General features: G+C 33.8%; 1 protein-coding gene across 1 annotated transcript; it reads left to right on the top strand.

Moving 5' to 3' along the window:
- On the top strand, positions 4,865-7,611 carry LOC109233329 (protein LURP-one-related 10-like). The gene is made up of 2 exons (XM_019399167.1): positions 4,865-5,234; positions 6,969-7,611. The coding sequence occupies exons 1-2, from the start codon at positions 4,968-4,970 to the stop codon at positions 7,341-7,343; spliced, it is 642 nt and encodes a 213-aa protein (XP_019254712.1). The 5' UTR covers positions 4,865-4,967; the 3' UTR covers positions 7,344-7,611.

Raw genomic sequence — 11,144 nt, 5'->3', positions numbered from 1 at the left:
TTTATTTTCCGACTACTTCAGTCGGAAAATAGCTGCATTTTCTAACTTTTGGCGAAAAATATTTTCCGACTACAGTAGTCGAAAAATAGCTGCATTTTCTAACTTTTGGCGGAAAATATTTTTCGACTACAGTAGTCGGAAATTTCCGACTACAGTAGTCGGAAAATATTTTCCGACCTATCTTTTTCCGACTACTCTAAATCAGTCGGAAAGTAGTCGGAATAGGTACTTTTCCGACTACTTTCCAACTATTTTGGTAGTCGAAAAATAGCGAATTTCTTGTAGTCTACTCACAAACATTCGTTTGATAGCAAGTTCTAGTAGGAGATACCCCTTATGTCCCTCTGAATATCCCATCAAGACGATGCCTTTGCTTTTGCAGCAAACTTGTCTCCCTTGGAAACCACTAAAGCAAAACACAAGCATCCTACTACTGTCAGATGAGTTAAGGATGGAGGCTCTGCATATAACATCTCATAAGGACTTTTTCCTTTAATAGCTGAGGAAGGCAGCCTATTCATTAGATATACAACAATGGTTACACAGATGTCCCAATATCTAATTGGTATTTTTGATTGAAATCTCAGTGCTCTTGCTACATCCAAGATGTGCATGTGCTTTCTCTCCACAACTCCATTTTGTTGTGGAATGTGAGCATAACTACTTTGATGCAATATTCCAAGATTCTGTAATAGTTCATTGCACTGTGAGTTGAAGAACTCTGTGCCATTGTCAGATCTTAACACCTTTACCATCACTCCAAATTGATTTCTTACCATTGATAAAAATAAATTAATTGCAACAATAGTTTTAGATTTAAGTTGTAGCAAATGAATCCAAGTAAATCTACTAAAGTCATCCATAATAGTAAGAAAGTAATACTTCCGGTCATAGGTAGGTGTCTTACAAGGGCCCCATACGTCCATATGGACAAGATCAAAAGGAGATATTGCCCTAGAAAACACTAGTTGGACACAACAACCTAGTTTGTAGCTAAAGGGCACACATGACAATTATTCAGAAGGGTATTATTTACGGTGCTTCCTACCAATCCATACTCTTCATGGTTGAAGCTGAGGGGTGACCAAGCCTTTGATGCCATAACCTGCTGTCCTCCTTCACTGTGATTGTTGTTGCTACATTACAGCCTCTAGTGTTGTTATTACTGCTACCTTTGACAATGTACATACCACATGTCTCCTTACCAATCCCCTTCACCCTGCCACAGTAAAGATCCTGGAAGAGAACAAAGTCGGGGAAAAAGTTCATTGAACACCTTAGTTCTCTTGTGAGTTTGGACACTGACAGGAGGTTAAATTTGAAATGTGGTACATATAGAACATCTTTTATGACCTCAATACCAAATAAGGATGCATGGCCTGTATGAGAATGGGAATCTTATCTCTAGTAGGTAAATGTATCGCGTCCTTAGATTCCTTCCTAGTGTTATCATTTGTTAACAAATCCTTAGATGCAGCTATGTGATGTGTGGCACCTGAGTCACAAGCTGTAATACCTACCATATTGACTTGGTTATCCGATGGCTCCTTGTTCAACAATGCTAAGATCTGCTTGTATTTCTCCTCTATGAAGAATTGCCATTTTCCAGCAAAAGCATCCTGCAAGTCATGGCTAGAAGAATATTGATTCTGAGCACCTGCACTACCTGCATTATAACCACTACTTGAGTTGCTAGAACTATTATTGAAAGCATTAAAGTGTGGATTTCCTCGACCAAATTGTCCACTTGCACCATTATTTCCACGACCAAACTGCCCAGCACTAGGCTGATTGAACCTTTTCTTTCCTTTAGTCTTCAGAATTTCTAATGAGTTTATAGCAGTTTTCCTTGTTGTGGCCTTTGTAGCCACAATGTTCACACTGCTGAGAAGGCCTCTTTCCTTTGTAGTCTTGACCACGACCAACTTGTATAGCTACTGATTCATTCTTATCCCTCATTGTACCCATCCGAGGACACTATCTAGATTCACCTTCAATCACCATTTCATAAGCTTGATTGATAGAAGGAATATTTGACTTCATGAGAATCTGTCTTCTTATTTGGTCATAAGAGTCATTCAATCCGCTAAGGAATTGTAACAATCTATGCTGCTCTAAATGATCAATGTAGCCCCTTGAATTTGCCTTAGGTACCATCATCATACTCAATCCACAAATCCTTTAATATTGTGAAATAGCATGAAAAAGAATCTGTACATTGTAAGAGAGTGGCAATGGCTCGATGCAGCTGGAAAATTCTCATGCGATTCACCTTATCAAATATCTCCCTCAAGTCTTCCCACACGAGATGAGTATTTGAAGCATACGTGATTCCACATAGGAGTTCTGTGGACATTGTGTTCATAAGCCACGGGAGAACAATGACATTGCAAGTCTCCCACTGCTCTTGTAGCTCTGTAGTACATGATTCCTTCGTACAAGTGTCATTAACAAACCCTAACTTTCTCTTCCCAAGCAGGTAATTTTTCATCGTCCTACTCCACAATCCATATTTCTCAGATCCTGTGAGTTTCACAGGGATCAAAACGGCACCTGGAGTATCAGATGGACCTAGATACAATGGATGTGTATACGGAGTTGTTGATTCCGCCATGAATGAATCTCTCACTCAATGATCTCAGAGAAAATTAAAAAATGATGTCGAAGGATCGATCGATGACTGAGAATATAATTGACTCGTACCTGCTCTGATACTATGCTAAAATCTGCACTCGCACTGAGCAGATTTGCAGGAACTCTAAACTGCTCTAATGGCAGAAGCTTCTAGAACAGAGAAATGAAAAAGAAGCATGCTTTTTGTGAAAATAATTCTCTAATCTTATTCTCTGAAATACGGAGTATTTATAGTGTACAAGTAATGAGCTAAGCTAACTAATTAACTAACTTTAACTTATGAGAACTTATGAGCTGGCAACTAACAGTGTTAACCGACTAGCTGCTACTAACAACCACTAACTAACACCTAACTAACACTTGAGCTCACACTAATGTTAACATTAGCAACCAATAAAGAACGGAAAAGGGTTAAATATATCCCTGTACTATCTAAAATAGTTTGAATATATCCTTCGTTATAATATTCGTTCAATTAACTCCCTACCGTTATACTATTGGAACTAATTTGCCCCTAATTTAGACGGAGTGCCACGTGGCAGCTCAGGAACAAAAAGATCCACCCCCAATTTTAAATACCAGACTGTAATTAAAAATCCACCCATTATTTAACCTATTACCCGACCCAATTCCCCCTTGCTTAAAGATGAACCTCTGTTTTGCCATCATTAAAACCCAAAACAGAAAAAGAAAGAAAGAAACTCCATCACCGGTGTGCTTCCGCCTGACGATGGCTTCACCACCGCCAATTCTTCCAATGGTATGCTTCCCTACGTCATTTGGAATTTGAATAAAAAGTGACTTTGATCGAAGAGGTGCCACTGGAATGGTAAAGATTGATAAATTTTTGTTCTTTACTGCTTCACTTTGGATGGTTCCGTGAAATTCCCAATGGTAAAAGTGCATAAACTTGTCGTCCTTCAATTATTGTCAAATTCTGGTTTCGTTCGATTTCGGGCCGTCGATGCCATATTCTTCAGTCTTGTTTTTTGCTCTCTATCAGGCAATCAGGTTAGGAAAGGGACTTTGAAATATGAAGAAAATGGACCATACTTGGACAATATTTAAGGAGGTGGTGGTGGTGGTGGCGGCGGCGGCGGAAGAGGAGAAGGAGTTGCGGTAGTGGGTGATGTACAAATTCTTGGGTCGAGTAACAGGTAAGATAATGGGTGAGTTTTTAATTAGAGTCGGGTATTTAAAATTGGAGTGGGTCTTTTTGTTCCTGAGCTGCCATGTGGCACTCTATCTCAATTAGGGACAAATCAGTGCCAATAGTATAACGGTAGGGAATTAATTGGACGAATAGTATAACGGAGGATATATTTAAACTATTTTAAATAGTACAGGGATATATTTGACCCTTTACCGTATAAAAAATTGACGATTTGCGAGTTGCGACAGCAACAACAACGCTCAGCAACTAAGAGGAATGCCTACCAATTAGAGGGCATTAACATACAATGCCGAGTAAAAATTCAAGCATATCAGGTGCAATTTGTATGGAGGAAAATATTTAGTAAGATAATTTTAGTTATCCCTCGTTTGGCGACCAAAACGCTCAGCAATTTGTCAACCAAACTTAGGAATGAATACCAATTCAAGAACGAACGACAATGCCGTGTGTTTTAATTGTGGAGAAAAATATTGATAATGTGTTCTAATTTTTCCTACTTTGACTGGATTCAATATTTAGGAAAATATTTTTTTCTGAAATTAGAGAAAAGAGTCAAAGACTTCCCTGAGACCTATAAGGAAATAATTTTCCATGATCCATGAGAAAGAGCTATTTCACTCTTAATAACATATTTTTTTAAGCTATACAAATATCATATTATGTTTAAACTACAAATCTGAACGATACTTTAGATATATACCGATAATTAATTCTTTTGTGTTATCTTTTTGTTTATAACGGTATACTTTAGATATACATCGAAAGTTTTTTCTTTTATTGTCTAATCAAACATCAATCAATATAAAATGAAATATTGGAGTAGCATCATTTATGACTACATTATTCTTTTAGATAGCAATGAATATTGTTCCGCGTATATTACCGCAAGTAGACTAGCGAATATTTCATAATTAATCATACGCGTTACCGGCGGCGAAGAACATTTCCAACACTTGGCACCATTCCACTACAATTACTTCCATTTCAAGAATTTAATACTTTATTCTAAAGTTCCTCATCACCATCTTCCCACTTGCCTTTAATTAATTAATTTCCACTATATAAACGACTTCAACTCCCACGCAAGATTCACAAAACTGAAATATCTCTAAATCTGTCCAAATCTCATCTTAGAGCAATAAATTACTACTAACTACAAATGGCAGGAACAAGTAGTTATCCTCCTCAGATGGCTATGCCGCCGGCAGCAAATCAGGTTGCAATTATAAGCCCACAGTTCTGTGCTCCATATCCAGTTGATTTGAACGTCGTGAGGAAACTGATGACCTTGTCTGAAGGTAGTTTCGGAGTTACCGATGTCAACGGCAACATCATATTTAAGGTCAAAGGAAAGCTCTTTAGCCTTAGGGATCGCAGAGTTTTGCTTGATGCCGCTGGCAACCCTCTCGTCACTTTCCAACAAAAGGTTATATATATATATATCCTTCTTCTTAACTAAATTAAGTTTTATCCAGTATAGCATAAAAAATATTTACACAATCACATCATATTTACAATTATATTTTCTTTATATATATGATAAATGTTAATTGATAATTACCTATTAAGAATAATAATTAATTCTGTAAAATAGGTTCTAATAATAGTGTTTATAACTTAAGTCCCTTACGTTTTCCTTAATTTGTGTTCCCTAGTAATTGTATGTTCTAGCTTATTCAGAGTCCAATTAGGTTTTGTGATTTAATTAATTGAATTATTACTTTGTGAAATGTATATTTATAGCGGCTCCCAAAAATAATAATGAATACAAAATATATTTTGTATATATGTGTATGATATACATATAATATATACTTTTTGACTAATATAATTAGTTTCGGCCGACCGATTAATTTTGTATTTTGCCCAATTATTTTCCTTTTTACTAACACTACTATATCTTATATAGCTGTTGAATTCATTTAGTTGATGTGATCTGTAGACCCTAGTTTTTGCATCTGTTCTTTGTAGTTTCTCAAACTAGGTCATATCCTCTCAAAAGTTCAAATCGGGAGAAATTCAAAAATAGCCAGATTTATAAGTGGTCGTTCAAAAATAGCCCAGTTTCAAAAGTGATCGAAATTTAGCCACTTTTCATGTAAAGATAAATCTGAACGAAAACACTGTTCAAAATCCGGAATAAAACTACAGCATAATATACTGGAGTTCCAGTATAATATAACGGTCCAGCATAATATACTGGAGTTTGGAGCACCGGTGCTCCAGTCTCCAGTGTATTATGCTGGAGCCAGCAAAGTATACCGGTACAGCATAATATGTTGGAAGTTCATACGCAGGTGCACCGAACTCCAGTCTATTATGCTGGACCGGTCTCTGTTGCAGCAACATAGTGGCTATTTTTCATTGACTTGGTAAACGCTGACTATTTTTGAATGACCAGTCCGAAAACTGGCTAGACCGTGCTATTTTTACGGATATGATATTACATATGTAGCTAATATTTGGGCCTTTTCCTAATGTTTTCGTAAGTTTTTCATTTCCTCGTAGAAAAGGTTAAATAACCTAAAACAAGGAAGCTTGTTCAGTAGTCAGATTCAGTCATATTAAAGGGTATGATCTGGTGTCTTATTTTCGGTAAAAACTTACTCGTACTTGGTATTTATACCAAATCATGCATATTTACCATGGTTAATTCATAAACTAAGGTGAGAATGTATATTAATTAACAATGATTAAGTGATAAGAGTATATGTGAAGACGTGTTATGTATTTATTGAATTGACGTAAACACCGGTTGCGGGTAAGTTTTTACTTTTTACGCCTACGACGGGTTAAAAAATCACGAGAACTTGTTATTTCTGTTCTCTGGATAGTTATAACCAATTTAGTCATTGTAGTTAACATTTGTTGTCCCAAATTTTCCTAAACTTATATATCAGGGATTCAGGAAATCTAAGTATTAAGTAATAAGCAGTAATATCGGGTCTCGTTAACGATTATGCCACTTTATTTCCACTGTAGCCTCTGTTTATGATACAGAAGAAAATAGTTCTTTCACTTTTACGATAGATAGACCAAAAATAACGACCATATCCGCCTTTGTATCGATTTAATCTTGCGTATTGTAAGACATTTGCATCTAAGCAAAGGAATCTCTCATGACATTCATTCATTGTCCTTTTTCTATTTTGCATTGCAGATGTTGACTGCCCATAGGAGATGGCAAGTATACCGAGGAGAGAGCACCGATACAAAAAATTTCCTTTTTAGTGTAAAGAAGTCTTCACTTCTTCAGTTCAAGACCAAATTAGACGTATTCTTGGCTCATAACACAAACGAAGACGTTTGCGATTTCAGAATTGAAGGCAGCTGGTTTGAAAGATCTTGTGTTATCTATGCTGGAAATACAAATACCATAATTGCTCAAATGCATAGGAAACACACTGCTCAAAGTATACTGCTTGGGAAAGACAATTTTGGTGTTACTGTGTATCCGAACGTGGATTATGCTTTCGTAGTCGCTTTGGTTGTGATTCTGGAGGAGATCAATGAGGATAGATCAGGTGAAGACTAAGATTATCACAAGCGTTGTCAATGTCTGATATTTGTGTAAACCAGTTTGGCTTTTGATTAAGACTTGATTGTCAGATTTGCCTGTGTAGATAAGGGTGTAAAACCGTTTTGTTTGCTAACTTTCGCCAGAAATATTACTGATTGTAATATTTTGTGTTTGCATAAAGTGCTCATAGCGGCACTTGCACTTCATTCTGTAATAACGCATAGTATTAAGTTAATATATTTCCTTTTGGAACAAAAAGATAAGGGCGTTTTAACTCTTGTAATACTGTTATATTGGAGTTTCTCCCCCGAAAACGGTGTCGCAATTGCCACATAAACATGGTCAATGGTAAAAGACGTTTGTTAGTGGTAATTCTATCACGTAGAGGTGTTAAAATAAAAAACTCGTAAGTCTGGTAGCCGGTTTGAAAAATCGGGGAAATAATTATTCTTGGTAATTCTGTCAAGTAGAGGTGTTAAAAAAAAAACTCGTAGTCTGGTAGCCGGTTTGAAAAATCGGGAAAATAATTATTCTTGGTAATTCTATCAAGTAGAGGTGTTAAAACAAAAAAAAAAACTCATAATTTTGGTAGCCGGCTTGAAAAATCGGGGAAATGATTATTGTGTTGGCCGGATATAAGTGTTGGAGATTTCGTGTAATATTCCTCTATAATTGTCTGTATGAATAGGTCGGGTCGTATATGCTCCGTCTACAAGCCATCTTCTTAATTGTGTAATAGTAAAGCCTTTTCAAAAGGAAGCTTCATTTGAAAATTTACAGTGGGAATGTATTGAAAGGACAAATATGAAATTTGTCATGAAACTTGCTATGAATGTGTTGCTTGAAAGTTGAAACTTGAAAAAATAAGTATTTAAAGTTGAAGCTGAAATTTTTTATGAGTGAAACTCATAAAATCTGTTTTTCAAACTTAAAATTCTCTATATCAAGTAAAAATTGAAAGAATCGATCAAATTGATAAACAAACACCAATGTCCAAATATTATTGGAACTTTTTTGTATACATACAAGATTTTAAATTTATTTACCCGGTTTTCTCTAAGTTTTCATATTTAACAAAAGTTTTTTACAAAAAATATACAAATTCGATCAAAATCTACAATTTATCTACAACTTAAACACACATTTTTTGTACAAAATTCGGTAGAAAACTATAATTTACATACAATATATATAGACTTTATATACAATTATGTAAGTTGTAGATATTTTGTATACAATTTCTACACTCGACATACAAAATATATACAATTTGTTTATGTCTTCTTTTTCGAGTTTCAATCTGAAATTTCAATCAAAACCACCTCGAATCTTCACCAAATTGTTTCAAAATTGAAATATAAACTCCAACGGATACTTCTAATCATTTGCAACAACACCCAATCCAAACAAAAAATAATTTCGTAAAATTCAATTTTTCGAGTTCAAAACTTCAAAGCTTTTTAATGGATGTCGATGAAGTTTTAATGGATTAACATAGTTTCCAATTCAATCTACTCGCTTCTAATTAATACTACTATTTTGTTTATTGATTCCAAAAAGCTAAAAGAACGATAACTAAAATGATTCTCTTCATCAGAGCTAATTTATTTCTTGTTTACTTCCTCGTTTTCATAGGAACTGAAGCAAGAACTTTGCTAGGTACTAATCTTCTCTCTTTTTTCATGTAACATTAGTTTCATTTCTTCAGTTAGTCCACATGAAGATATTAATATAAGAATATTGATAGAGAATGAGAAAGAGAGCGAAGAGGGAATTCCCAATTCAATTCCTAATATAAAGGGATACTCATTAATACTAATTTGTATATAATTCATAAATTCTATATCAACTTGTAATTAAGTTAAAACCTAAACAGTGAGGGTAAATAAATTTCTAATGTGGTACATATAGATAAAAATCCTGATATTATTTTAAATATTCCAAATCTTAGCAATGTGTCGTAAAAAATATTAAATTTTTTTGGGGTCTATGCTTTGCCCCACGACAAGTACCGGACAACCCTTTTCTATGCTTCTTTCTACCCTTTATAGTAATCACTAGTCTTAGGGTACGCGCTTTGCGCGTGTGCCCATATCAATGAATATACAAATTTTAAAAATTACATACATATTATTGTATAATTTGTTTGAGTTATAAAATAAAATTTAAGCATTTTTTTAAATAATAAATATTATTCTCATTTAGTTAGCTTAACAAATGAAGGAATTTTATTTAGATGTTTTATTGTGATTTATCTGGACTAATGTCGAAACTTATAAAAAAAAATTTATTTATGTNAGCGACCAACCTTGGTCGATAATTTCAAAAAAAAATAAAAAATATTTATAGTATAGCGACCAACTTTGGTCTCTATTTTCCATATTTTAATATATAATATTTTTTTATGCAGACCAAAGTTGGATGCTACTTTATGATTAATAATAAATAAAAAAAACGTAATTTACATAAGGAGACCAACTTTGATCGCCCAAATTATATTATTAAAATAATAGAGCGACCAAAGTTGGTCGCTAAAGTCAATACCGGAATATTTGGTCCTTTTACCTTGGAGACCAAAGTTGGTCGCTATTTAGCAACCAACTTTGGTCCCTAAAGTAAAGGGACCAGCAATATAGCTACCAGGCATATTTGGTCGCTTTTTGGTCGCTTTTAGGCCTATAAGCGACCAACTTTGGTCGCTTTTTACCGGATTTCTAGTAATGTATCAATTCTATTTGATTTAAGTGTGCACAAGTATTTTAATACCAACGTGACAGTAAAGTCATAGAAGTTAATCAAAATATTTTGAAATTTATTCAAAGATACACTTGAACTCATATTAAGGATGGAAAAGAGTAGAAAATTTTATTTTATAATGCATAGACGCCACAATAAATGATACTCCTAATCAGTTTACATGAGTTGAACAATAAACACGAGCATATTACAAGTTTGCCCACTATCTCCACGTAATTCATTTGTAGATATTTTTTATAATACCAAACATAGATTTATTTATATATTATTTAACCTGTCAACTTTTTTTGTAAACCACAAGTTTTATGCCAATTAGGCAAGCAATGACTAATATGTATGAATAAAATAAATATTAAAAAAAAGGTTAAATAGTTAAATTGGCCTATAATTGAAGTAAACTGGTACTTAAAAAAGTTTCAATTTTTGAGCTCAAAGATTAGGAAAAAACTCGTAGATGAACTTCAACAATGACAACTTTTAAAACATAATAAATTTGTATCCATGCGCAATGAAATTTTACTATTTAGTAAAATTAATATTCCTTAAAATATTTATGATAAAAAATGTGAAGTACCATGTTGATTCTATAATAATTATTTTTTATGGATAAGAAAAAATATTTACCTACACCGATGAAACTATCAAAAAGGCTAGATGCAAGGACGCCAATTGCTCTACTCTGAAATAAAATAATGTTAGATCTCATAATATGTATAATACGATCATAAAGAGTTAATCAAGATTATTTTTTCTTTCAAAATATGAGCACCTTAAGCAGGCATAACAATTAGTAATTATTAATAAATTATAAAATACAAGGTAACAATTAATCGTGAATTGATATAGTTAGAATATCTAACTGATTTTTTATTACGGAATGCAATGCTCCAAACTTACACAAAATTTGTAAATGGGTCAATTTTAATTGTATATGAGATATTGTAAATAAAAATCACAATTAACAACTTTTTAATTTATAATTGTCTATCAAAAACACACGAACGATTATTATTACATAACTTCAAGAACAAACTAAAGGTTAAAAAGCTAAATCAAATT

This window comes from Nicotiana attenuata, chromosome 10, assembly GCF_001879085.1.
Source record: "Nicotiana attenuata strain UT chromosome 10, NIATTr2, whole genome shotgun sequence".
In the NCBI taxonomy this organism is placed as follows: Eukaryota; Viridiplantae; Streptophyta; class Magnoliopsida; order Solanales; family Solanaceae; genus Nicotiana; species Nicotiana attenuata.
The sequence above is the reverse complement of the archived record's forward strand: the minus strand, read 5'-3'. Positions and strand labels throughout refer to the sequence as shown.